General features: G+C 44.1%; 1 protein-coding gene across 1 annotated transcript; it reads left to right on the top strand.

Moving 5' to 3' along the window:
• Window positions 1-1,280: 1,280 nt before the first annotated feature.
• Window positions 1,281-23,779, top strand: SEC11C (SEC11 homolog C, signal peptidase complex subunit). Its single transcript, XM_073680770.1, has 6 exons — window positions 1,281-1,441; window positions 14,329-14,438; window positions 15,083-15,232; window positions 15,819-15,938; window positions 22,943-23,000; window positions 23,520-23,779. The coding sequence occupies exons 1-6, from the start codon at window positions 1,385-1,387 to the stop codon at window positions 23,571-23,573; spliced, it is 549 nt and encodes a 182-aa protein (XP_073536871.1). The 5' UTR covers window positions 1,281-1,384; the 3' UTR covers window positions 23,574-23,779.
• Window positions 23,780-27,486: the final 3,707 nt, after the last annotated feature.

Below are 27,486 nucleotides of genomic sequence, written 5' to 3'. Positions count from 1 at the left end.
TTGGGAAAGTTATGAAATGTCCTATAAATGTCTGTGCTATTCCTGATCTGAGGGTCTGGACTTCTAGCTGAGATGAATCTGTTCTACAGTAAATGTATCACTTAAACATAAGCCATGTATGAGGGAGTCGGTGTGATGGAAATTGAGGAGTCGGAGTCTTGGCTTACAGACTCCACAACCCTGATTTGGGGCTATTGTCCTGCTGGAAGACCCATCACCTAGGACACAAACCCAGCTTTCTAACACTCGGCACTACATTGTGATCTAAAATCCTTTGGCAATTTTCAGCTTTCATGATGCCTAGCACACAGTCAAAGCACCCAGTGCCAGAGGCAGCAAGACAACCCCTAAATATCTGTGAACCTCCACCATATTTGCCTGTAGGTACTGTGTTCTATTCTTTGTAGGCCTCATTCCATTTTCGATAAACAATAGAATGATGTAGTTTACCAAAAAGCTCTAACTTGATCTCATCTGTCCACAAGATGCTTTCGGGGAAGAATTTTGATTTACTCGAGTAATTTTTATTTTTTATTATACTCCTTAGATCACACGGTCACTAAGGGGTTAAACGGCTACCAGATCAGAGACGACTCCAATCCCGGACATGGAGGTAGGATCTGGCGCGGTGACTGTTCCCTTTGCCCATAGCAGCTATTCAATGGTCGCCGATGGCGCTTCAAGGCTCGGAAATGGAACTATTAAAAGTGTGAGTTAAAAAAAAAAGGAAAAAACCCCTGAAAACTATAGGAAAAAACATGAGAGAAAATGAAAAAAATCATATCACTAGGCCATATTCCCCAGATACAAATATAAAATATAAAAAAAAACTGAACTAACACAATCTTATAATATTTAGTCATCAGTGATCCCCAAAAATAAAAATCTAAATTTTATAGTTTCCAAAAAAGGAAATAAAAAATAGGAATAAAAAGTGGTCACAAAGCTTTCCCTGATTCCAGACTTGCAACTTTGCCCAGAAGCATATCTAAATTCCTGTGACAGCTAGGAAAGCTGGGTAACCCCCCTTGTAGATGCTGGTGACCCCCAACTTTCCCAGGCCGCACAAAGTCCCCATGACAACTCTGCGGGCTGCACCTGCCGCTCTCCCCTGCTCCTCCGCTCACTGGGTTCCCTTTATGCATTAAACCAGCGAAAAGCATCATGGGCTTTGTAGTTCTGAACAGGCTCCAGAGAACGGGCGCCTGATCCGCTCAGACTACGATTCCCGTCATCCTTTGCGAGCGGCCTATGAACGCGTACCACATGGAACAGGGGGGGAGCCGGGGAGGGGATGTTGGCAGTGGCGGGCGCCTCCTCTCCTCCTGCCAGCGCCTGATAGTGGCAGCAGCTGCCACCCAGCACCCCCGGCTCTGTCAGCCCCATGCCATCCCTAGACATGGATCTGTTGGGGGATCTGCGGAGAATGAACAAGAGGCAGGTGAGTGACAGCTCCAGGGGCCACACAGCGCCGCCAGGCAGGGGCCACACTCAGAAAAGTTACTGGTGCTGCTGAGAAGTGGGGGCCGGGGTGATGGGGAGCACATTGTCATCACTGCGCACTTATAGGGGGGATTATTATGCATTTATTATATTTTTGATCATCTATCATGTCATTATTATTCTTAATATTATTATCTTGGTATATATATATATATATATATATATATATATATATATATATATATATATGTACAGTACTGAAAACTCCCCTAAAATAAATGAAAAAATAATATATATAATCATCTGCTTATACGCTACTATAACAAATATGGCCAATCCGGCCCTTTAAATTGAAGCCTAACCGCTATGACCGCTGCAGACAGTGATTGACTGTAGCTGCCTTGTGTCAGTTTCCATATGGTGACCCGTGGGGGGGGGATTATAAGGAGTTTTAAAGTAAGTGCCCCCCCTTATGACATTTTTCTTTCATTTTAAAGCTCGGACGTTGTATTATATATAGATTCTCTATCCATAAGTGAATGTAATATTAACCTTTTCGGGACTGGACCAACTTTTCATTATTACACTTTAATTTTTTCCTCCATTTCTTTTTATTTTTTTCCCCATGCACCGAGCTTCTTGTTATTTGCTTACTGAGCCATTGTTTTTATCCATCACATTTTAGGGTGCTTAATTTTTATAGCATTTCTTAATGCCCCCTGCCCCACCGCACGTCTCCGGTCTTGTGGGGAAGGCCGCCCCCCCCCCCCAACGCGCGCCTCTGGTCTTGTTGGGAGATTCATTTTTTTTCACAATTTCTTCAAATATATGTGTAATTTCTCTCCTTGTTATTGGGAAGCCCCGTGCCGATCCGTTCTATAAGCCTTAGTAGGTCGTTAATAGAAAGCGTTTTTTCGGTGTTCCCCCTCCGTACATCTGCGATGATGACTGAGTATCCCGAATTATATCAGTGTCGGGGCACATTAAATTTCAGGCGGCTTCTGTGCAGATTTCTCCTGCGGTTGCACAGAGACATCATCCCTAATAATTTCCCCTCCGATCATTCCCCATATGCTGCACTATAATAATGATGGCGGTTTATAGGGCGTATTAGAGCGGTATAATGCCTCCATCACTCCTGCCGCGAGCGCTCGTTATTCTGATAGGGACCGTTGCCGGTTATTTACTTCAGCCTATGGCTTGTGCATTGTGACTCCGGGGGTCCGACTGGGACCCACAAAAGTCTCTGCTGGGACTTTACTAACCCACCCGTCCTGAGAATGGTATTCAGTATGGAGCAGTGCCTGCGCTTGTGCTCCGCCGCCCCGTTCACTCTCTATGGGACTGTGGACGGTAGCTGATAAGGAAAAAACTTGCAAGCAACTTTTAGAACTTATTTTTTTCCCCTTTTGCACCAAGGCGGCTTTTCCCCCTTAATTTTGCAGCACCTGTCTGAATTTTGTGCTTTTTCATTAATGTTGCTGAGTTGACTTTTGAGTGTCCACTGCTCATTCGCCTTCCTAGAGACATTTTTCAGGATCTGCCCGGAGTCTAAATGTCTAAAGGGGTCTCATTTCTAGGGCAAAAATGAATTTAAAGTGGGTGAGTAACTAAGCCCCATACCCACAGGGGTCCTTTATCCCCAACCTTACTACCTTTTCCGACTACACTCATGGTCCTGTTATTATGTAGTAGGAGGCTCTGGATGAACAGTTCTGAGTCCTTAAATGGGTCCATAATGTAGTCCCCTGCACAGTGGATGGCCAGGGTGGTGGAGAAAAACAATGAAGAGGTTGCAATGGATTTTCAGGATTGGTGAGAATCTCAGGGGTCTGATTATACAGTATAACCTAGCAATTGGGCATCCACTTTAAAAATGTCATACGTCCAACCATGTGATTTTATTATTTTTTTACCTGGTGTAAATGCCGCTTTTCTCCTGAATCCGGCGATGTTTTTCTTTCGTTCCTGTGCCTCTCCGTTCCTGAGATACGGCCCCTTCTTCCCTGTGTATAAATCTAGGCTTGTTAGACAACTGGGCGTGGTCCACATAACAGTTGAGGACCACGCCCACTTCTCTAAGACTAGATTTACATACAGGGAAGAAGGGGCCGTATCTCAAGAACGGAGAGGTGCAGGAACGAAAGAAAAACATCGCCGGATTCAGGAGAAAAGCGACATTTACACCGGGTAAAGAAATGTGCATATTTCTCCTGAGTGATAGGCCCCCTTTAAAGATGAAATTATCCCTTTAAATGTCAGGTAGGTATATTGCCAAAATGTCTACAAATATATGTAACCTATTGAATAATGGAATAAAGTTTGAGTGCACTTTTAGGTCCACATTTTGGGGCAACTGTGTGCGGTGGCGATGTGGCTGCTGATTACCGGGGCTTTAAGACGCCGGACCCTCACTGCTGAGGAACAAGCTTGTTTAAGGACCGAGGTCGTCCCCCTTTAATGCTGATATAAATGGCAGCGGCAGCAGCCCAGTCTTCTGCCGAAAGCTGTGATTGAAGCCCCCGGTGACTTGCCGAGTGCTTAGCAATCTATCACAGCCTTCTTAGCCGTTCCTCAGGTCTCAGCAGGCCGGCATTTATTTTCTGATGTATTTAGCCGCATTACAATGCAGCGAACGTCGGAGTGTTTGGTATTGTTTTCGGTGTCTTTTTCCACTCGTCCCCCTGCGGCGAGGCTGTAAAGAGCCTTTTATACACATAATTCCTGCCTGGTTACTGCGAAATAAAGAAAAGACTCTGTCACCGCGTAATAGTGATCTGAATGGGGAGCGAGCGTCCCCGGCTGAGAACTGCGCCGACTATCACTTACAGCAAATGTTTCCACTTTTTTTTTTTTTTTTTTTTTTTTTATATATATAAATTAAGTTCATCGATGAATAATAATAAAAAAAATAAAAAGTAATCTTTTCTTCTTAAATATAGTTTTTCACACTCTACCCATTGGCAATATCTCCGCTTGCACGGCTTGAAACCCGTGCGGTGGCGCTGCACAAAACAACCAGCTGCCCAGTAAAAACTTAAAGGGGGATACAGCCCTACACCAGCACTGCAGCCCCTTCATTTAATAAGATGGGAATACCCCTCTAACAGTTGGTCCCCGGGTGGGGTTAGAAAATCCTGAGCCGCGCCGACGATCTGATCCATAAATGGCTGCACTCGGCGCCGTTCGGCGGTGTAAGGTCGGCCACATTAGATCTCGACTCGACAGGATGACAGAATTTTAATGAGGGCGCTTCTCATTAGTGGCACAGAGCAGCGCTCCTCCGTCTGCCAGGAAATCAATATATGTATCATCTGGGCATTAACCTGCACCGGAGCTGTAGTCCGCCGTCATTAGTCACTGTCGATGTGACGGTCCGCTCTGCACCACGGCGGCATTTTACGGGCCACATCCCGACCATTGGGTGACTTCTTTATTAGACTAGGCAGGTTATAGTCCTAATTTTTTTTTCTACTTGAAAGTTCGGGTGACAACCTATTTGTCCCCCAAATCGCCTTCCTTTAGGAGTTGTGGCCCAGCTTTCCCAGACCGGTAACGTTTGACGTCTTTGCCAATTTTTTCCAAATTTTGCAGCAGTGCCGTCTGTCACTCCTAAATACATGGATGAGGTCTATCACAAAAAGAGAAGAGCCCCCGACCTTCTAAGTCTGAAGTCCCTGAGATAAGTGGCCCCATCAAGGCTTAGCCTGGGGCCCCTGTGGGTGCTTCAGCTGTTGCCCCCCAAGTTTCCGCTAGAACTCTATGCTCGGTTTGGCTCTCAAAACGTAAGAAAAAAATGTGGCTCTCGGCCTGAGGTTGCATGAAAATTTTAGGGTGTGACACTGCAAATCAGGCTTTGGGCAGCGAATTCAGGGAAGTATGTTTGTTCTACAGCAAGCAGATCTGATGCATTTCTCAGCCGCGGTCAATGCACAACAGCCGAGACAACTGGTGATAAATGTCTCCTGCATGAAAATTTTAGGATGTGACACTGCAAATCAGGCTTTAGACAGCAAATTCAAGGAAGTATGTTTTGCTCTACAGCGAGCAGATCTAATGCATTTTATACAGTACCAATGCATTTTTCAGCCACTGTCAATGCCCGACAGCTACAGCCGAGACTGCTGGTGATAAATGTCTCCTGCTCCCTCGCCGGACGCTTGAAGGTCGGAGATCCTTCATCTGGTGCTACCGGATGCAGAGTATCGTGAAAGGGAACCTTCGTCCTTATATACTGAAGCAGAGGTTATTGCTGTGTAGGCGATTGCTGCCCAATAAACCTGATACCTTCTTGGTAGAGATCCGATGTTCCAATCATGAGTAATTTATCGTAGAAGCCAAGTGCAAATTATCAGAGGCCCCAGTACACAACGGCCTGATTTATGAGGGAGAGAGCTCAGGAGTCCAAATGATTTCTATTTAGTAACCACCTACCCAGCCTGACTGATAGCTGCAGCTTATACTGAGAGAGGTGAGAACGCAGCAGCAGGAGAGAAGCTGTCAGTCAGGGTAGGTATGAATAGACTCAGCAGCAGGTAGGAGGTACACTGAAGAGCGATCAATCAGGCCAGGTGGGTTAAGAATCCGCAGCGGTGAGGGGCACTGAGGAGCTGTCGGTATAGGTGGGGGGGCAAGACGCCTCACTCGGCCGCTTCCGGAAGTAGACTCAGGAACCGTGTTTTCTCTGCAGGCTTTATTTAGTGGCATAAAGCCCCTCAACCCCAGCACACACAAACACAGCCTTACTGACAAAACAACAAAACAAAAGATAAATGATAGCACAGTCCATAGCAGTGTGATATTAGCCACACAGGTTGTAGTCCCAGCTTTCAGCTCCTCTCTGAGCTGTGGCCTTCCAGTCTGGAGTCTTTGCCACTCCAAATTCAACAACAGAGGAAAAAAAACAGGACTGAGCATTTAAGCGTTGCTCAGCCTCACCCTGAGGTGGAGGTATTGGGAATGACGTCCCTCCCATCACTATGCCATTCCCCTAAAACCATGCCCTTTAAAAGAGTTAACCCCCAGCATATAACATGCTGGCAGAAAGTTTATTGGTTCTAGTTCACACAGGCTTACAACCTGCGTGACACATACCTTCCCTCATATACCATATCAGTGACTCTGTCACAGTGGAAAGAGATTCAGCAGCAGATAGGAGGGACACTAAGGAACTCTCAATGGGGCTCAGTGGATGGATATTTAGTAGGAGGAATCCTGTGGAGTAGAGATTAGCGAATAATTTACAGAACCCTTTTTCAGCAGAAAGATGAGTATTCCATTGCTGCTGGACGGGAGCCCTCTCGGCACCCGTGGCTTTTCTAATTAGCCAACCTTGAAGGGCTTCTGCTCTAGCTACGGGTTACTGACATGACTGTTGGACCAGGGTACATCAAATCAATTTGCTCCTCTTCACTGAGGAGCTGTCAGTCTAGATGGGTGGAGATGCAGCAAGGAGGAGGGACACTGAGGAGCGTCAGTCAGACTAGGTGGGCAGAGATGCAGAAGGGAGGAGGGACACTGAGGAGTGTCAGTCAGACTAGGTGGGCGGAGATGCAGCAGGGAGGAGGGACACTGAGGAGCGTCAGTCAGACTAGGTGGGCGGAGATGCAGCAGGGAGAAGGGCCACTGAGGAGCTTCAGTCAGACTAGGTGGGCGGAGATGCAGCAGGGAAAAGGGACACTGAGGAGCGTCAGTCAGACTAGGTGGGCTTATATGCAGCAGGGAGGAGGGACACTGAGGAGCGTCAGTGAGACTAGGTGGGCGGAGATGCAGCAAGGAGGATGGACACTGAGGAGCGTCAGTGAGACTAGGTGGGCGGAGATGTAGCAGGGAGAAGGGACACTGAGGAGCGTCAGTCAGGCTGAGTGGCCAGAGTTGCAGCAATGAGGAGGGACACTGAGGAGCTGTCAATTGAGCTAGGTGGGTGCAGATTGCATTTAAACTTTCAGAAAGCATTATACATCCATTCTGATACTGATTTATGAAGTAAGTACACCAGCCTCATCAGGTCTGAGAGATCAGTTTAATAATGTATAGAACGCGTAACTTACACTGCTATTTGCACCACTGTTGTGGCATATAGAAAGTCGCAGATTTTTAACCACCCCTCACTACTTTTGGAAAGAAGGAAACATGGGCAGGGTTTAGGGGTGAGGGGCCTGGCCAGCAACTGCATCATTCCAGATATCTATATTTTTTTTACTGGAAATCCGTTTCTTTAGAACAAGGGGTCACATTTTCCTTTGCTCCGGCGCCTTCCCTTGCTGCTCTCTCTAGACCGCACTGTCCGGAGCGTCCTGTAAGGCAGGGATGTAAATGGAGGTGGCACAGATGGGCAGTAATGAGCCGGTTTCCTGGGTAACTCTCGAGCTGGCAGCATCTGAGCGATTTTTCCGGCCGCACAGTCGCTGCATCGTGTTCTCAGAGAAAAAATAGAAATCTTACTGTACAAGGGAAACGTGGTAGACACAGCCCCTTGTATACATCCATTCATCAGCAGTGAGCTGGAGCTGCGCCCACATTTCTTGCCAACGTTTAATGATTTTTCATGAACAGCAGCGCTGGAATCGGGGCACCAAGCCAGCTGTGCCAAAACCCCCCAGAGAGCAAAGAAAATATACACACCATTAGTGCCCATGTAGTATCTACAGTGGGTGCGGAAAGTATTCAGACCCCTTTAAATTTTTCACTCTGCTTCATTGCAGCCATTTGGTAAATTCTAAAAAGTTCATTTTTTTCTCATTAAAGTACACTCTGCACCCCATCTTGACTGAAAAAAACCCCAAAACAGAAATGTAGAAATTTTTGCAAATTTATTAAAAAAGAAAAAATGAAATATCACATGGTCATAAGTATTCAGACCCTTTGCTCAGTATTGAGTAGAAGCCCCCTTTTGAGCTAGTACAGCCATGAGTCTTCTTGGGAATTATGCAACAAGTTTTTCACACCTGGATTTGGGGATCCTCTGCCATTCTTCCTTGCAGATCCTCTCCAGTTCCATCAGGTTGGATGGTGAACGTTGGTGGACTGCCATTTTCAGGTCTCTCCAGAGATGCTCAATTGGGTTTAAGTCAGGGCCCTGGCTGGGCCAGTCAAGAATGGTCACAGAATTGCTCTGAAGCCACTCCTTTGTTATTTTAGCTGTGTGCTTAGAGTCATTGTCTTGTTGGAAGGTGAACCTTCGGCCAAGTCTGAGGTCCACAGCACTCTGTAAGAGGTTTTCATCCAGGATATCTCTGTACTTGGCCGCATTCATGTTTCCTTCAATTGCAACCAGTCGTCCTGTCCCTGCAGCTGAAAAACACCCCCATAGCATGATGTTACCACCACCATGTTTCACTGTTGGGATTGTATTTGGCAGGTGATGAGCAGTGCCTGGTTTTCTCCACACATACCGCTTAGAATTATCACCAAAAAGTTCTATCTTCGTCTCATGAGACCAGAGAATCTTATTTCTCACAGTCTGGGAGTCCTTTGTGTGTTTTTGATCAAACTCTATGCATGCTTTTATATGTCTTGCACTGAGGAGAGGCTTCCGTCAGGCCACTCTGCCATAAAGGCCCGACTGGGGGAGGTCTGCAGTGATAGTTGACTTTGTCGAACTTTCTCCCATCTCCCTACTGCATCTCTGGAGCTCAGCCACAGTGATCTTGGGGTTCTTCTTTACCTCTCTCACCAAGAGTCTTCTCCCACGATTGCTCAGTTTGGCTGGACGGCCAGGTCTAGGTCTTCTGGTGGTCTCAAACTTCTTCCATTTAAAGATTATGGAGGTCACTGTGCTCTTAGGAGCCTTGAGTAATGCAGAAATTCTTTTGTAACCTTGGCCAGATCTGAGCCTTGCCACAATTCTGTCTCTGAGCTCCTTGGGCAGTTCCTTTGAGCTCATGATTTCCATTTGGTCTGACGTACACTGTGAGCTGTGAGGTCTTATATAGACAGGTGTGTGCCTTTCCAAATCAAGTCCTACCAGTTTAATTAAACACAGCTGGACTCCAATGAAGGAGTAGAACCATTGACTTAAATATGAGTGTCTGAGCAAAGGGTCTGAATACTTATGACCATGTGATATTTCGGTTTTTCTTTTTTAATAAATTTGCAAAAATTTCTACATTTCTGTTTTTTTCAGTCAAGATGGGGTGCAGAGTGTACTTTAATGAGAAAAAAATGAACTTTTTAGAATTTACCAAATGGCTGCAATGAAACAAAGAGTGAAAAATTTAAAGGGGTCTGAATACTTTCCATATCCACTGTATAGTAGTATTGTACACAATGTAGTTTATATATAGTAGTATCGTACATACCGCAGTGCCCATGTAGTGTGTGTATATATAGTAGTATCGTACACACCGCAGTGCCCATGTAGTGTGTGTATATATAGTAGTATCGTACACACCGCAGTGCCCATGTAGTGTGTGTATATATAGTAGTATCGTACACACCGCAGTGCCCATGTAGTGTATATATAGTAGTATCGTACACACCGCAGTGCCCATGTAGTGTATATATATAGTAGTATCGTACACACCGCAGTGCCCATGTAGTGTATGTATAGTAGTATCGTACACACTGCAGTGCCCATGTAGTGTGTATATATAGCAGTATCGTACACACCGCAGTGCCCATGTAGTGTGTATATATAGTAGTATCGTACACACCGCAGTGCCCATGTAGTGTATATATAGTAGTATCGTACACACCGCAGTGCCCATGTAGTGTATATATAGTAGTATCGTACACACTGCAGTGCCCATGTAGTGTGTATATATAGTAGTATCGTACACACCGCAGTGCCCATGTAGTGTGTATATATAGCAGTATCGTACACACCGCAGTGCCCATGTAGTGTGTATATATAGTAGTATCGTACACACCGCAGTGCCCATGTAGTGTGTATATATAGCAGTATCGTACACACCGCAGTGCCCATGTAGTGTGTATATATAGCAGTATCGTACACACCGCAGTGCCCATGTAGTGTGTATATATAGCAGTGTCGTACACACTGCAGTGCCCATGTAGTGTATATATAGTAGTATCGTACACACCGCAGTGCCCATGTAGTGTGTATATATAGCAGTGTCGTACACACTGCAGTGCCCATGTAGTGTATATATAGTAGTATCGTACACACCGCAGTGCCCATGTAGTGTATATATAGCAGTATCGTACACACCGCAGTGCCCATGTAGTGTGTGTATATATAGTAGTATCGTACACACCGCAGTGCCCATGTAGTGTGTATATATAGCAGTATCGTACACACCGCAGTGCCCATGTAGTGTGTATATATAGCAGTATCATACACACCGCAGTGCCCATGTAGTGTGTATATATAGCAGTATCGTACACACCGCAGTGCCCATGTAGTGTGTATATATAGCAGTATCGTACACACCGCAGTGCCCATGTAGTGTATATATAGTAGTATCGTACACACGGCAGTGCCCATGTAGTTTATATATAGTAGTATCGTACACACCGCAGTGCCCATGTAGTGTATATATAGTAGTATCGTACACACCGCAGTGCCCATGTAGTGTATATATAGCAGTATCGTACACACCGCAGTGCCCATGTAGTTTATATATAGTAGTATCGTACACACGGCAGTGCCCATGTAGTTTATATATAGTAGTATCGTACACACCGCAGTGCCCATGTAGTGTATATATAGTAGTATCGTACACACCGCAGTGCCCATGTAGTGTATATATAGCAGTATCGTACACACCGCAGTGCCCATGTAGTGTGTGTATATATAGTAGTATCGTACACACCGCAGTGCCCATGTAGTGTGTGTATATATAGTAGTATCGTACACACCGCAGTGCCCATGTAGTGTGTATATATAGCAGTATCGTACACACCGCAGTGCCCATGTAGTGTGTATATATAGCAGTATCATACACACCGCAGTGCCCATGTAGTGTGTATATATAGCAGTATCGTACACACCGCAGTGCCCATGTAGTGTGTATATATAGCAGTATCGTACACACCGCAGTGCCCATGTAGTGTATATATAGTAGTATCGTACACACGGCAGTGCCCATGTAGTTTATATATAGTAGTATCGTACACACCGCAGTGCCCATGTAGTGTATATATAGTAGTATCGTACACACCGCAGTGCCCATGTAGTGTATATATAGCAGTATCGTACACACCGCAGTGCCCATGTAGTTTATATATAGTAGTATCGTACACACGGCAGTGCCCATGTAGTTTATATATAGTAGTATCGTACACACCGCAGTGCCCATGTAGTGTATATATAGTAGTATCGTACACACCGCAGTGCCCATGTAGTGTATATATAGCAGTATCGTACACACCGCAGTGCCCATGTAGTGTGTATATAGTAGTACCGTACACACCGCAGTGCCCATGTAGTGTGTATATATAGTAGTATCATACACACTGCAGTGCCCATGTAGTGTGTGTGTATATAGTAGTATCGTACACACCGCAGTGCCCATGTAGTGTGTATATATAGCAGTATCGTACACACCGCAGTGCCCATGTAGTGTATATATAGCAGTATCGTACACACCGCAGTGCCCATGTAGTGTGTGTATATATAGTAGTATTGTACACACCGCAGTGCCCATGTAGTGTGTGTATATATAGTAGTATCGTACACACCGCAGTGCCCATGTAGTGTGTATATATAGCAGTATCGTACACACCGCAGTGCCCATGTAGTGTGTATATATAGCAGTATCGTACACACCGCAGTGCCCATGTAGTGTGTATATATAGTAGTATCGTGCACACCGCAGTGCCCATGTAGTGTATATATAGCAGTATCGTACACACCGCAGTGCCCATGTAGTTTATATATAGTAGTATCGTACACACCGCAGTGCCCATGTAGTGTATATATAGCAGTATCGTACACACCGCAGTGCTCATGTAGTGTGTATATATAGTAGTATCGTACACACCGCAGTGCCCATGTAGTGTGTATATATAGCAGTATCGTACACACCGCAGTGCCCATGTAGTGTGTATTTAGTAGTATCGTACACACCGCAGTGCCCATGTAGTTTGTATTTAGTAGTATCGTACACACCGCAGTGCCCATGTAGTGTGTATATAGCAGTATCGTACACACCGCAGCGCCCATGTAGTGTGTATATATAGCAGTATCGTACACACCGCAGTGCCCATGTAGTGTATATATAGCAGTATCGTACACACCGCAGTGCCCATGTAGTTTGTATTTAGTAGTATCGTACACACCGCAGTGCCCATGTAGTGTATATATAGCAGTATCGTACACACCGCAGTGCCCATGTAGTGTATATATAGCAGTATCGTACACACCGCAGTGCCCATGTAGTGTGTATATATAGTAGTATCGTACACACCGCAGTGCCCATGTAGTGTGTATATATAGCAGTGTCGTACACACCGCAGTGCCCATGTAGTGTATATATAGCAGTATCGTACACACCGCAGTGCCCATGTAGTGTGTATATATAGTAGTATCGTACACACCGCAGTGCCCATGTAGTGTGTATATATAGTAGTATCGTACACACCGCAGTGCCCATGTAGTGTGTATATATAGCAGTATCGTACACACCGCAGTGCCCATGTAGTGTGTATATATAGCAGTGTCGTACACACCGCAGTGCCCATGTAGTGTGTATATATAGCAGTGTCGTACACACCGCAGTGCCCATGTAGTGTGTGTATATATAGCAGTGTCGTACACACTGCAGTGCCCATGTAGTGTGTATATATAGCAGTGTCGTGCACACCGCAGTGCCCATGTAGTGTGTATATATAGCAGTGTCGTACACACTGCAGTGCCCATGTAGTGTGTATATATAGCAGTGTCGTACACACCGCAGTGCCCATGTAGTGTATATATAGCAGTGTCGTACACACCGCAGTGCCCATGTAGTGGGTGTATATATAGTAGTATCGTACACACGGCAGTGCCCATGTAGTTTATATATAGTAGTATCGTACACACCGCAGTGCCCATGTAGTTTATATATAGTAGTATCGTACACACCGCAGTGCCCATGTAGTGGGTGTATATATAGTAGTATCGTACACACCGCAGTGCCCATGTGTGTATATATAGCAGTGTCGTACACACCGCAGTGCCCATGTAGTGTGTGTATATATAGCAGTGTCGTACACACTGCAGTGCCCATGTAGTGTGTATATATAGCAGTGTCGTGCACACCGCAGTGCCCATGTAGTGTGTATATATAGCAGTGTCGTACACACCGCAGTGCCCATGTAGTGTATATATAGCAGTGTCGTACACACCGCAGTGCCCATGTAGTGGGTGTATATATAGTAGTATCGTACACACGGCAGTGCCCATGTAGTTTATATATAGTAGTATCGTACACACCGCAGTGCCCATGTAGTTTATATATAGTAGTATCGTACACACCGCAGTGCCCATGTAGTGGGTGTATATATAGTAGTATCGTACACACCGCAGTGCCCATGTAGTGTATATATAGTAGTATCGTACACACCGCAGTGCCCATGTAGTGGGTGTATATATAGTAGTATCGTACACACGGCAGTGCCCATGTAGTTTATATATAGTAGTATCGTACACACCGCAGTGCCCATGTAGTTTATATATAGTAGTATCGTACACACCGCAGTGCCCATGTAGTTTATATATAGTAGTACCGTACACACCGCAGTGCCCACTTATACTATATATACTAAGTCTGCAGGACTTACTGGAGAGCTGACATTGGGCGGAGGATCATGACTGATTTTCCCGATCCTTACAGCGTGGGGGGTGGGAGGGGTGCTGGGGGCTGCTGCTGCGGACAGTCGCTTTACAGACAAGGACTCTGTATTTTTTTTTTAGATTAGTGTTTGTTCTTTTCTCTGCAGCTTTACTATCAGGTGCTGAACTTCGCCATGATTGTGTCCTCTGCCCTGATGATATGGAAAGGCCTGATCGTGGTCACGGGCAGTGAGAGCCCCATTGTTGTTGTACTGAGGTAGGTGCGGATATATGGACCTCCGAGAGCGGTGTATATATGTGCGGGGGCGTTTACAATAGTATGTGAAGGGAGTGTTCCATCCTTTTTAAAAACTGTCTAAATTGTAGGGCCACTCCACTCCGATGGTCTTTATCAGATGTGATGATGTCATGTCCATCAGTCACCTGACCCTGCAGCCTATCGGTGGCCTCAGTGGCCAGGTGACTGACTAGACAGGATGACATCACGTCCGATCCCGGTGGGGAGCGCTACGTATAGAGTGCCCCCAGCGATTTAACTGAGGCTTCTGCCACCCCTGTGCTCCTTCTTGGTCCCTCTTAAGTCCTTAAACAGAACAGACAAATGGAATATCTGCTTGGACTTGTGAACAGAGCCCAATAGTATTTGTTTTTTTCTTTTAAGAACTCTGACTGATGCATTTGGCATCACACAAAGGTGAGATTAGTAGTTTTACATAGGACTGCAGGTACACCTGCCTAATGATCTTTATCCTGAAAACCTTAACAGCACAGTTTTAAGTCAAAAGGTAGAAAAAAACAATTCAGCTCTGCTACATCAGTAGCAGATGATGTTACTAGGTCTTCCTGCGTCATTTAATTTGTGCATGTTGTTGGTTTGTGACCCGTTTGCTCCTTCCACAGCGGCAGCATGGAGCCGGCCTTCCATCGAGGAGATCTGCTGTTCCTCACTAACTTCCAGGAAGACCCCATCCGGGCCGGGGAGATTGTGGTTTTCAAAGTGGAAGGCAGAGACATCCCAATAGTGCACAGAGTCATCAAAGTGCATGAAAAGTAAAGTATTATTTAGGAGACTATGATTAGAGCAGACTAGTGAGTTCAGCTCTGGAGTATAATACAGGATGTAACTCAGGATCAGTACAGGATAAGTAATGTAATGTATGTACACAGTGACTGCACCAGCAGAATAGTGAGTGCAGCTCTGGAGTATAATACAGGATGTAACTCAGGATCAGTACAGGATCAGTAATGTAATGTATGTACACAGTGACTGCACCAGCAGAATAGTGAGTGCAGCTCTGGAGTATAATACAGGATGTAACTCAGGATCAGTAATGTATGTACACAGTGACTGCACCAGCAGAATAGTGAGTGCAGCTCTGGAGTATAATACAGGATGTAACTCAGGATCAGTAATGTAATGTATGTACACAGTGACTGCACCAGCAGAATAGTGAGTGCAGCTCTGGAGTATAATACAGGATGTAACTCAGGATCAGTACAGGATAAGTAATGTAATGTATGTACACAGTGACTCCACCAGCAGAATAGTGAGTGCAGCTCTGGGGTATAATACAGGATGTAGTTCAGGATAGATAAGTAGTGAAATGTAGATTAATTCTGTATATTTCATTTTCAGAGAGAACGGAGACATTAAGTTCCTGACCAAGGGAGACAATAATGAAGTGGATGACCGAGGCCTCTATAAGGAAGGACAGAACTGGCTTGAAAAGAAGGATGTTGTGGGCAGAGCCCGGGGGTGAGTAGTGGACGGCTGAGGTATTGCAGCTTCTGTACGGTTTGTGGTCACAAGAGACAGAGCCGCAGTTTGTGTTTCTGATGAGACAGGAGGTTGTTTTTGGAGAACCTCAGACTCCAATAGACGCTGCAGTCACTGATCATCCGCAGCGCCCCCTTCCATGAAGTAGGGAGAGCAACCACAAAGTTACTTACGGCTCTGACTAATTGGGGATTTAGATCCCTTTTATTCCCATGTGCCATTATAGGGGCTAATGAATTGGGTTTGTTCCCTTTAAGAGAATCCCCCATGGAGGCGGCGGCAGCTTTAGTTATATATCTTGTTATATCCGTCCGGCTTTTGATACTCATCTTTTCATATTCGCTCGGTTTGGCGCAGTCAGCGTAACAATGGTCCTCGCAGCTCTTTTAGGATTCATTGTGGTCGACCATAAAGGTAATTGCATTTCTGTGTTATTCAGCCTTGCATGCCGGCATTTATGTAAGCTCAGGAATCCTTCTGTGTATGAATAGAATAAAACATCATTTCAGCTTTAGTAGCTCTTCCGCCACCGCCTAGCTGAACAATGGGCGACGACGGCTCCTCATTCTTAAGGCAAGTTTACTTTTATTGCTCCGTAAGTGCCTCTCACTTCCTTTATAAGGAGCCATTAAATATTCTGTCTGCTCCTACAAGACTCCGGCATTTTGCTTTTACCGACTGTATTTTTAGGATGGGAAAAGTCAAAGTACAAAAATTCTAGTGTCAAGATTATGACTTTTCACCTTGCCTTCACTTTAACCCTTTTTTATTTGCTACTGAGACAGTTGTTACACTTTTCGCAAAAGTTTTCTAAAGTTCTAGAACTTTTCAAAAGTTTTAGGCAGGTATGGAAATAAATGTTGTAAAAAGTAAATATGATTAAAAAAAATAGAAGGGATCATATATTTTTTATTATCAAAAAGTGCAAAGTGAATGAAGAAGAAATCTAAATCCTATCAATATTTGGTGACCGCCCGTCACTTTCACCAATTCTTCTAGGTACACTTCCACATGGTTTTTGAAGGAACTCTGCACTGTGGTCATTCCATACATTTTGGATGTAGGATGGAGCATTCTTACTTTGCAGCATGTTCTCAGGCGCTTCATTGGGAGGGACATCTGGAGGCTGACATTAAGAAAAATAAACGTTGGCTCCTCTTCAACAGGCTACACCTGACCTGTCGACAGGTAGCTATTTATTTTGACTTGGTGTCATGTAGGAGGCAGACACGAGCCTGAATTTCTGACCTTTTTTTTGCCTTTAAAAATACTTGGCTCCTCTTCAACAGTCTACAACCTGTCCTGTCGACACCCAGCTAACCAGTTTAGCTTAGTGTCATGTAGGAGGCAGACATGGGCCTAACAAAAATAGTTGGCTCCTTTTCAACAGGCAACACCTGTCCTGTCGACACCAAGGTATTTAGTTTAGCTTAGTGTCATGTAGGAGGCAGACACGGACCTGAGTTTCAGACCCGGTTTTGCCTAAAAAAAATAGTTGGCTTCCCTTCAACAGGCTACACCTGCTACACGCAGCAGTGGCTCAGATAGTAACATGAGTCATTGATAGTTTTTCTTCTGCAGAACTGTTATTCGTTTTCCCACCCCAGGGTCTGCTTTAGGAAATCCCATGGTTTTTGTTCCCCCCAATGAAGCGCCTGAGAAAAGCGGATTTTTGGTGTTCCAATTTCTTTCTCGTAGCCTGAATTGGAGAACCTTCACCTTTCCTTGATGGGGTTTGTCTTTGTGCTTCTCCTATTGCTTTTGCACTAACTGAATAGCTGGGTGTCAGCAGGCCAGGTGTAGTCTGTTTGGGGAGGAACAGACTTTTTTTTTGTAAGATGTATTCTTCGTGTCAGCCTCCAGCTGGCAGCAATGAAGGCTACAGGAAAGAGATTTTTATGGTGAGTGTACCAAAAATCCTCTTTTTTTTATTTTTTTTATTTTTCCCTCCTCCTCACACCTGCCTATAACTTTTGCACAGTACAGTACAGTAGATACTGGACACATTGTTAAAACACCACTTGGCTCTTTACCATCACAAATGTCTTCTTTCAGTTTTGCTTCAAAGAGCAATGTATTGGAAAAAAAATGCATAAAATAAAAGTTCAGAATGTATAAAGTTTTTTTTTTTTATATATATATATATATATATATATATATATATATATATATATATATATATATATATATATATATATATATATATATATATATATATATATATATATATATATATATATATATATATATATATATATATATATATATATATATATATATATATTGTAAAATGCAATCAAAACTGAGACCACAAGTCCTCAGTGTTCAGATGGCAGCAGACAGACCCTCAAGGTTAACAAATGATCTGATTAGCACTGGGGGTGCATTGGCGGTATAACTACTCCTATTTTCACCCCCTTTGTAGAAGAATAAAGACACCGCCTCTGCAAATGAGACAATTGAAAGGGCATATATCCTTTCTGATAGCGAAAATGGAAAGATAAGTTCCTGCAACCCACTAGAAGCCACTGTGCACCGGAACAGATCCCTATGAGACTTCATTCTGTACTTGCTCTCTGCCTCCACTACACAGATACAGAAATGGGAAGTAAAACCTTTTTCATCCTGTTCCTCCCTTTAAAGAGAATGTATCTTCAGAAAATGACCTGTCGTTTGCCTGCCCCTTTTTTACTTGCAGGCCCAGGCATGGGGACACTGCTTTCTGTACTTGCTCTCCGCCTTCACTACACAGATACAGAACCAGGAAATAAAACTTTTCATCCTGTTCCTTCCTTTAAAGAGAATGTGTCTTCAGAAAATGACCTGTCGTTTGCCTGCCCCTTTTTTACTTGCAGGCCCAGGCATGGGGACACTGCTTTCTGTACTTGCTCTCCGCCTTCACTACACAGATACAGAACCAGGAAATAAAACTTTTCATCCTGTTCCTTCCTTTAAAGAGAATGTGTCTTCAGAAAATGACCTGTCGTTTTCCTGCCCCTTTTTTACTTGCAAGCCCAGGCATGGGGACACTGCTTTCTGTACTTGCTCTCCGCCTTCACTACACAGATACAGAACCAGGAAATAAAACTTTTCATCCTGTTCCTTCCTTTAAAGAGAATGTGTCTTCAGAAAATGACCTGTTGTTTGCCAACCCCTCTTTTTATATGGTCACTGTCGGAGACCCACAGCTTTTCTTTGACAAAGGACTGCGTAGCCTGAAACTTATGTGAAGCGCATTTCAGGCTTCGCATAAGACCATCTGAAACTGTCTTATGGTTGTTTGTTTGTTTTTTTGGGAATCACTGCCTTTTAACCCTCTTCCCAACATCTGCCGTCCATGTATGGCCCAAGAAAGGTCGGCGATCTGGGTGAAGTAGTAAGCGGACGGCCACTGGGAGAGGCCATTTGCAGAGTATGAGCCCTTGCAGATAGCACCTCTTGGGGTATTTGATTCATCCTCCCTGCTCCTTGTATGATTTTAATTGTTCCTTTTCAATTAGACACGTTGCAGATGGTCAGTACACAACAACTGAAAGTAGGTCCCGCCATTCTGGGGGTCCCAGCTTTAGAGAATTAAAGGTAGACTCTGTATTCGGTCTTTCATCATTTACTCATCAGAATGATAAAAACTAAGAACAGATTTCGAGTGACTCAAGTCCCCCCCCACACTTTCTGCACTTCTTGTCCTGACTCCATGCCGCATGCAGACGCCAAAACTATAAATGTCAGATTTTTCGCCATCTGTGCATATAGTTCTTACCGTGCAATGGGGGTTTTTATGCTCGAGGGACTTGCTCACGTGGAAGCCTCAGTTAGTAATGGATTGTCTGGGTCCAGATACTCATAGGTCCATGGTTTTTGTTGTGTGGGCAGTTCCTTTACACACTGGGTGCAAGTTCCGTAGCAAGGGGATATGATATATTCATGCACAGATTATAGGGTCGGCCTCTCGCTTGATCTCAACTAAGTGGGGTCCAATATTGACTGGCCAACCAACTGTGCTTATGATGTCCGGCCAATGTCAGATGCCCTGTTCTTTGATCTCAAGGAAGATATATCGTCACCGTTAAGTGGCTGCCACCTGCCACTTTCCTCTGAAGATGTATGCACACTCAGCTGAGTCGAGCATGCATATGCTAAGAGACGTAAGTCATTAGGAATTGCTGTCTGCCAAACGAGCATTTTGAAAGTGTGTGGTCGATGTATATTTTTGAGGAGATAGTGGATGTTCTAGACTCGTGGTCAAGAGTGGACTGTCTACACAAAAAGAAACAACCAGGAGAAAACTATTTTTTTTTCCCCAATGCACCAGTATCCAAAAGAGCGGAGGAAGGCTTTGCCATGTAGAGTAGGTTTCTTAAATTTAACCTTCTCCTTGGAAGGTTCCTCCATATTTCTTCTATCCTCTAGTTTGGATGTCTGGACTACGAAGCAATACTGTTGCCAAGGAAGGATTTTTACAAATGTCGCTCTTTCAATGGAGACTGCAAGAGAAAATAACAGCCCGGCCTCCAGTGACCGTATAAATCACGGCTGAGCAAACAACTTTTAGAGCTTTGGAAAGGACAATTTTGCGCACGTAGAGAATTCAGAGTAAATGACTTGAGAACACAGCGGGAAGGACCCGAGAGAGAATACAGCGGGAGGGACCCGAGAGAGAACACGAGCAGCTCTTCTCTCAAGAACCTGGTGAAAGTCTTTACATGTTCATCTGCACAGCTCCGGGTGCAACGTCTGTATGATCTAAACAGACAGAGCTGTGTAATTCCACTGCCGTCACCGCCCGTCTGGCTGGGGGGAGCCGAGATCACCTCCCACTGATTAATGCCAGACACAATTTAGTCAGAAGTCTCTTTAGGGCGTAGAGAATTCATAACGAATTATATATAGAATCAAAGCCAATTTTAATTTTTACACTTTTATTTTCCTCCTTTTCTTCCAAGAGCTATAATTTTTCTATTTTTCCGTCCACTCAGCCATGCGAGGGCTGTTCTACTAGTGATTTAAAGAAATCCGCCATCCTGTGCTAGTGACGTCATTCAATGCAGCAGGCTTTCCTTCAATGATGATAAGAAATGCCAGCTGTCAATCCAACGCGTTACTGAGGTTCCGACCTCCTTCGTCAGGCTCCACCGAAACGCGCGTTGGGGAGGACGTGCACCCATCCTGGGAATCTTTTGCCCCCTTGGTCTGATTTTTACAGGTATTTGACATACAATAGTAATGAATTAAGAGCAGTTAAGTATGTTAGTTATGATTAGGTGTTCTATTCAGGCATGACATTATGCTAATACTATGTTGATATCTTTAGGCCAAATGGGGTGTTGCAATATGGTAAAACTATTTTTATGGTACATTCTGGTGCCTATACCCTGCGTGATATATTTTGTATTTTTTTATTCCATCTTGTATGGGATGCAGGTCTCTTTTTCCTACATGTATGTTATCTGTCACTTTCCCCCATTTACCTGTATGTCAAATTTTTGAATGAAGTTTTGTATATGAAATTTATTTTGGGATTTTGATATTTTTTGTCCTTTCGTTTGTTTCTATGATCTTTAGCGATTCATTCCCTATATGACCTAGTCCTATTTTATGCATATAGATTAAATGAAATTATTACTTATTGATTATACATATGCATATATCTCTCATGAGTCTTTTATGTTATAGTTGGTTGTAGCCAGATGGTTATTTTACAGTCTTTCAATGGGACATTCTCCTAGGATTGTAAATGTCCAATTTAAATGTCCTGTATATGGCCGAGTAAAATGGACCTAGAGGTTTGCTATACTATTGGGCTGGTAGCAAGAAGAAAGTTCACACTATGTGATACCAGGGGAGAGGACTACAGGAGCTTTTCTCCATGTTATCACCCTCTTGCAAATATGAAACACATAAGCACGACACTGACCCTAAGCGACCTCCAAATCAACAGAAGAATGACTGCTCCAGAGTATCACTATTTTCAAATGGCCCAGATCTGAATCCAATTGAAAATCTGTGTGTGACCTGAAGAGGGCGCTGTTCACAGGAGATGCTCAGATGTGGAGTCACTTCAAGGAATAGCGGGCAAAGATTGCCAATTCTAGGCCAGGCTCTCTCATTGACGTCTTTGGAAGAGTGTTGTGGGCATGCTCTGTGCACAGGTCACTATGTAGGGAGGGGGAGAAGGTGGATTTTGACCATCACCTATTTTTATTGTTACATTCTCTTCTTTTGGCTTTATAATAGGGGTCTTAGGGTCCCCATTAGAGTCCATACACTTTCTGGGTCTCTGTAAGGAAAAATATTGTCCCAGAACTCAAGGGTCAAGTGCTCTGGTTAGCCAGAACCATGAGCAACATGAACCTCAAATCAGCGGTCTATAGATAGGTGACCGACCAGTCTATACCGGATGTTGATAAAGGTGTATGTTCACATTTTGCGTTTTAGTACTGCAAAGTGTTGGAATTTTTTTTTTTTTTCGAGGGGGAAAATGCAGCAAAGTGAATGAGATTTCTGCTTATTTTTTCCTTGCAGACTCAGATCTGCAGCATCAGTTCTTTCAGCGTTTTTCACCCATTTAAATGGAGAAAAAAAAATGCATAAAAAGTCTTATTTTTGCAGTGTTTTTCCTGCCAACACTCCAGCTGATTTCTCTGCTGAAAATATGCACCTAGCCTTACAGAATAACTGCCTATAAGTGGCGCTAGTGAAAATTTTCTTCCTTTTTGGAGAGGAGCAAATTTGCATACCGTCATTTTAATCCCGACTGTGATGATAATGAGATGACTGAAATGGGATCTCTGAGAAAAGGGACAGTATTGTCAGTCTCATCGGCAAAAGGGCAAGATCTCGGGGTCCTATTTTTTTAATAGATAACACTGAAAAATTTAAAAAAAAAAGCTATATAAAAAAAAAACTAATGCATAGCATAAAAATATGATTTGAACAATATCATACTTTTATTTTAGTAATTAACTGTTTACCTTTTATTTTAGGTTTTTACCGTACGTCGGAATGGTAACGATTGTGATGAATGATTATCCGAAATTTAAGGTAACTAAATATTACCTATTTCACATTCCTTTTCTTTATTTAACAAAAAATGACTGATCACAAAGGAGAGAGTCTCGCTACTGATCTCCCGCTCAAAGAGAAGAGCATTGCTAAACCCCCTTTGTTAGAAAGCTGCATTGTGATGACCCGACTCTGCTTGTAATAGGAACCTCTCAGCAGTTATACCATAATATTTGGAATGAAGTTGTATTCTCCCGGCTTATTTCTGCTGCAGATGGCTTGAGTCTGTCCCCTGCTTGCGCAGTTCATGCTGCTGCACATGGTGCAGCCTGTCGCCTCTCCTGTGCGCAGCCTGTCGCCTCTCCTGGGCGCAGCCTGTCGCCTCTCCTGGGCGCAGCCTGTCGCCTCTCCTGGGCGCAGCCTGTCGCCTCTCCTGGGCGCAGCCTGTCGCCTCTCCTGTTCCTTTTCCTATATCTGTCTCTCCCCATATTCTGTACTAGCCTCCTGCTACTATTACTACTGCAGACCTTGTTACATCTCCATTTTTTTTATTTCCAGTATGCGGTTTTGGCCATTATGGGAGCTTTTGTACTTTTGAAACGTGAATCTTAAGCCAAGTAGATGAAGAATTGAGAAGAAGAGGAAAGAGTTTCTTAACTTCTGTCAAGAACGGTCATCAACCATTACAAATTAATATCCTCCGAGGAATCGCCTGTTATGTATTTATTTTATTTTTTGGGGCCCGTCAAGTTATATGTCAAATTTTATGATGCAATGCATATTTTCTAAAAATTTGACCCAATAAAATGGACACAAAATAGGCGTCTCTGGTTCTTTATCTCGCATCTTCTTTCGCCCACCAACTCCTACAAAGCCATCATTAAAGGGGTATTCCCATCTCCAAGATCCTCTCCCAATATGTAGTACTTGTAATGATAATATTAGCAAATACCTCCAATTAGCAATGTAGTACAGTTCTTTTGATGAGCTATGTACAGGTCATTGCAGTACCTTAGGTATCCATGGTTACGATCACTCATATACTAACAGTTAGTTGCTAGCGGTTGTAACCATGGATACCTAAGCTAATGCAATGCCCTGCACATGGGGTAAGCTTATCAGAAGAACTATGCTGCATTTCTATAATTTCTATATAATATATATATATATAAAGAGTATCCAAAAACTCCTTTGAATACTCTTTAATATGGATTTTACAACAGATTCACATCAAAATCCTCGAAAAAACTCTCCTTGAACATAACACCCCCGAAAAGCTGAAAAATTATTGTGCATTTAACTGAAAATTTGGCTTTTACAGGATTTTTGTTCCCCCTACACATTCAACTTTGATGTCGTCTGTGGCCATGTATCAGCTGAAAGCAGCTCAGAAAAAGAACAGATAACTGAGAATCCGTCAGGACAAGACAATGGTAACTTAACTCATTCTGCAGCCAGCTGTATTCAGTGCAACACAAGAGACTATAGAAGGCAAACGGTGCAAAATTTTTAATTAAGCCCAATTGCAAAAATGATTTTTGGTCCAAATTACACGCATTTAGGTAAAAAAAAAATAAAAATTGGCCCCAAAGGTGAACAAGCCCTTGAAGTCGTGGAATAATTCTTCATGGCACATTGCTGGAAATTCTCTGTAGCCTTTTCTTAGCTTTAGAAGGGCCTTGCAAAAACAACCAACAAAACCAAACCCTTCATCTAAACGGCTTCCATGAAATACTACAATTCGGTGAAGGGGGAATACAAATCCTATTTGGTAATATGACTTTTTGGGGTTTTATTTTTTTTTAAATATTTTTTCCATATTACTTTTATATGGTCTTCCTATTCCACAGTGCTGCCGAGAAATTGTCATCAACTGGTGACATTAAAAGAACTGTCTATTTCTCAGACATGCGTTAATCTTATGAGAAGCCAATAATAATAATAATAATAATATTATACCAGTGTTGGATTTATTTCGTCCAGGAAATGAAAATCTCTACAAAAGTGACATTGAAACAGATCCCTGTTAATATTAGGACCTGTGTGCAATTATTTTGCAATGAAATTTAGGTTCTGTTGTGACTATTTGTTATTGCTCCAATGTATATGGATGAAAAAAAATAATCCATTATTACAAGAAGTCAAATAAAAATCTCTTAATTTTTTGTCTTCAGCTTCTAAACAGCCCCATGCTAAGTGGGCAAAAGTATTGGGCCGCACATCTTAATCATCGCCCTCCAGTGTATAACATCTGGCCTTATCGCCCCCCCACCTCCTCCTGATATATAACATCTGGCCCCATTTCTCCTTGCGGTGTATAACATCTGGCCCCTCCCCGCAATGGATAACATACAGCCCAATTTCCCCCCCACCACATGTAAAACATTCGGCCTCATAGCCCCTCAGTGTATAACATCCACCCCCTCATTCCGGTGTATAACCTATGACTCCTCGCCCGGGTATATATCATCCGGCCCCTCGTCCCCAGTGTATAACATCCAACCCCTCATTCCGGTGTATAACCTATGACTCCTCGCCCGGGTATATACCATCCGGCCCCTCGTCCCCAGTGTATAACATCCAACCCCTCATTCCGGTGTATAACCTATGACTCCTCGCCCGGGTATATACCATCCGGCCCCTCGTCCCCAGTGTATAACATCCAACCCCTCATTCCGGTGTATAACCTATGACTCCTCGCCCGGGTATATACCATCCGGCCCCTCGTCCCCAGTGTATAACATCCAACCCCTCATTCCGGTGTATAGCCTATGACTCCTCGCCCGGGTATATACCATCCGGCCCCTCGTCCCCAGTGTATAACCTCTGCTGACTCCTGGCCCCCGGTGTATAACCTCTGGCCCTTCGCCCCTGATGTATAATCTCCAGCCCCCCGCCATGCCGTATGCCTTTACTAATATGTGACGTGGTGCAGAGCTCACTGATACCAGCGCGGTCCTCTAATAGGAGCCACCGGTATAACAAGTCCGTTCATGACATTTCTTCTCATAAATCGTCCCCCATCACCTGTGAGTGATATTACTGAGAAGTGAAGGAACCGCAGCAACTCAGCCACGAAGTGGAGACCCCGTAACGTTACAGAGCGGGGGGCCGAGTGCTGAGGAGCAGAGGGCAGAAAAGTCACCAACACTCTGCTGACCCCATAACTGCAGAGTCCAGACCTCCTCTCGTATCAGCACAAGCACTGCGCCCACACCAGGAGCTTCATGGCCGAGCGGCTGCATGCAGCCGTACATCACCAAGCACAATGCTGAGCGTCTGATGGAGTGGTGTAAAGCCGCCACCACTGGACTCTGGAGGAGACGTGTTCTGTGCAGTGATTGATCACACTTCTCTGTCTGCGTCTGATGGAGGAGTCTGGGTTTGGTGAAGGAGAACATTACCCCCTGACTGCATTGTGTACAGATGGTGGAGGAGGATAATGCTCTGGGCTGTTATCAGGGGGCGGCCTCGGCTCCTTAGCTCCAGTGAAGGGAAATCTTAATTCTTCAGCACAAGACATTGTGGACAATTGTAGCTTCCAGCTTTGTGGGAACAGTTTGGGGTTCACCCTTTTCTGTTCCCCATGACTGAGCCCATTGCACAAGCTCCATACAGACATGGAGGAGAACATGATCGGCCGCACAGAGGCCGGACCTCAGCCCCATCCTATAATGAAGATTGTGAGCCCGGACCCCCCCAACATCAGGGTCTGACCCCACTAATGCTCTTCTGCATGAAGGAGCAAAAATTCCCACAGATGCCTCCAAAATCTTGTGTAAATCCTTCCCAGAAGAGCAGGAGCCATTATATCTGCAGAGGGGAAGACTCCATATTAATGTCTATGGATGGAGGGTGGGAGGTCAGGAAAGCTCCTGGAAGGGGAAGGGTAGGGGGCACAATACTAATATTTATTAATATGCTTATTTTACATGCATCGGGACAATAAAAATGGCTGCAGGTCAGTCCCTCTTTGTTACTTTGCTTTGTCATGTATGGAACTTCAATCCAATTATCCATTATACATTTTGATAACCCAGGAAAATGTTTTCCGCTGGCGGGACGGATATACTGCCCTCCAAATTCTCTGTCAGATGTCAACAATCACCAGCACTGCAGTATAACCGATGAAGAACAATATTTGTGTGTAACCATGGCCGCTCAATAAATGGCTCTTTAATGGAGGTTTGTGGCACAATCTTTCACTGGCGTCGTTCAGTGCCTGATTATGACCTTGCTCCAATCGTAAAGCTTTCATCCCTGCACCCAATACATCCCTCTCCTCCTCTTTGTCTTGCACAGGACACACAGATACCCCAGGCAGGTGACAAAACAAGAGCGGACATGAGCAATTTGTCACACAGTAGCTGAGAATATATCTGTCTGTTAATCATCTACAATCGCATGTTAAATATAACTGGAAAATGTGGTTTAATTCCACGTGTGACAGATGTTATCATTACCGGATATAGGGTCAAGTTCTGCAGAAGTCGTTCTGTTTATTTTGGTCTAAGATATCTCCAGG

Source organism: Phyllobates terribilis, unplaced genomic scaffold, assembly GCF_046119375.1.
Source record: "Phyllobates terribilis strain yellow unplaced genomic scaffold, ASM4611937v1 Scaffold_1__5_contigs__length_1240528914, whole genome shotgun sequence".
Taxonomy (NCBI): domain Eukaryota; kingdom Metazoa; phylum Chordata; class Amphibia; order Anura; family Dendrobatidae; genus Phyllobates; species Phyllobates terribilis.
The sequence above is the reverse complement of the archived record's forward strand: the minus strand, read 5'-3'. Positions and strand labels throughout refer to the sequence as shown.

Excerpts from the sequence above, each read along its gene's own strand:
- SEC11C (XM_073680770.1), top strand. The coding sequence starts at position 1,385 with ATGCCATCCCTAGACATGGATCTGTTGGGGGATCTGCGGAGAATGAAC. Across the intron at positions 14,439-15,082 it reads CCCATTGTTGTTGTACTGAG|CGGCAGCATGGAGCCGGCCT; the intron begins GTAGGTGCGGAT and ends CTCCTTCCACAG. Across the intron at positions 15,233-15,818 it reads GTCATCAAAGTGCATGAAAA|AGAGAACGGAGACATTAAGT; the intron begins GTAAAGTATTAT and ends TTTCATTTTCAG.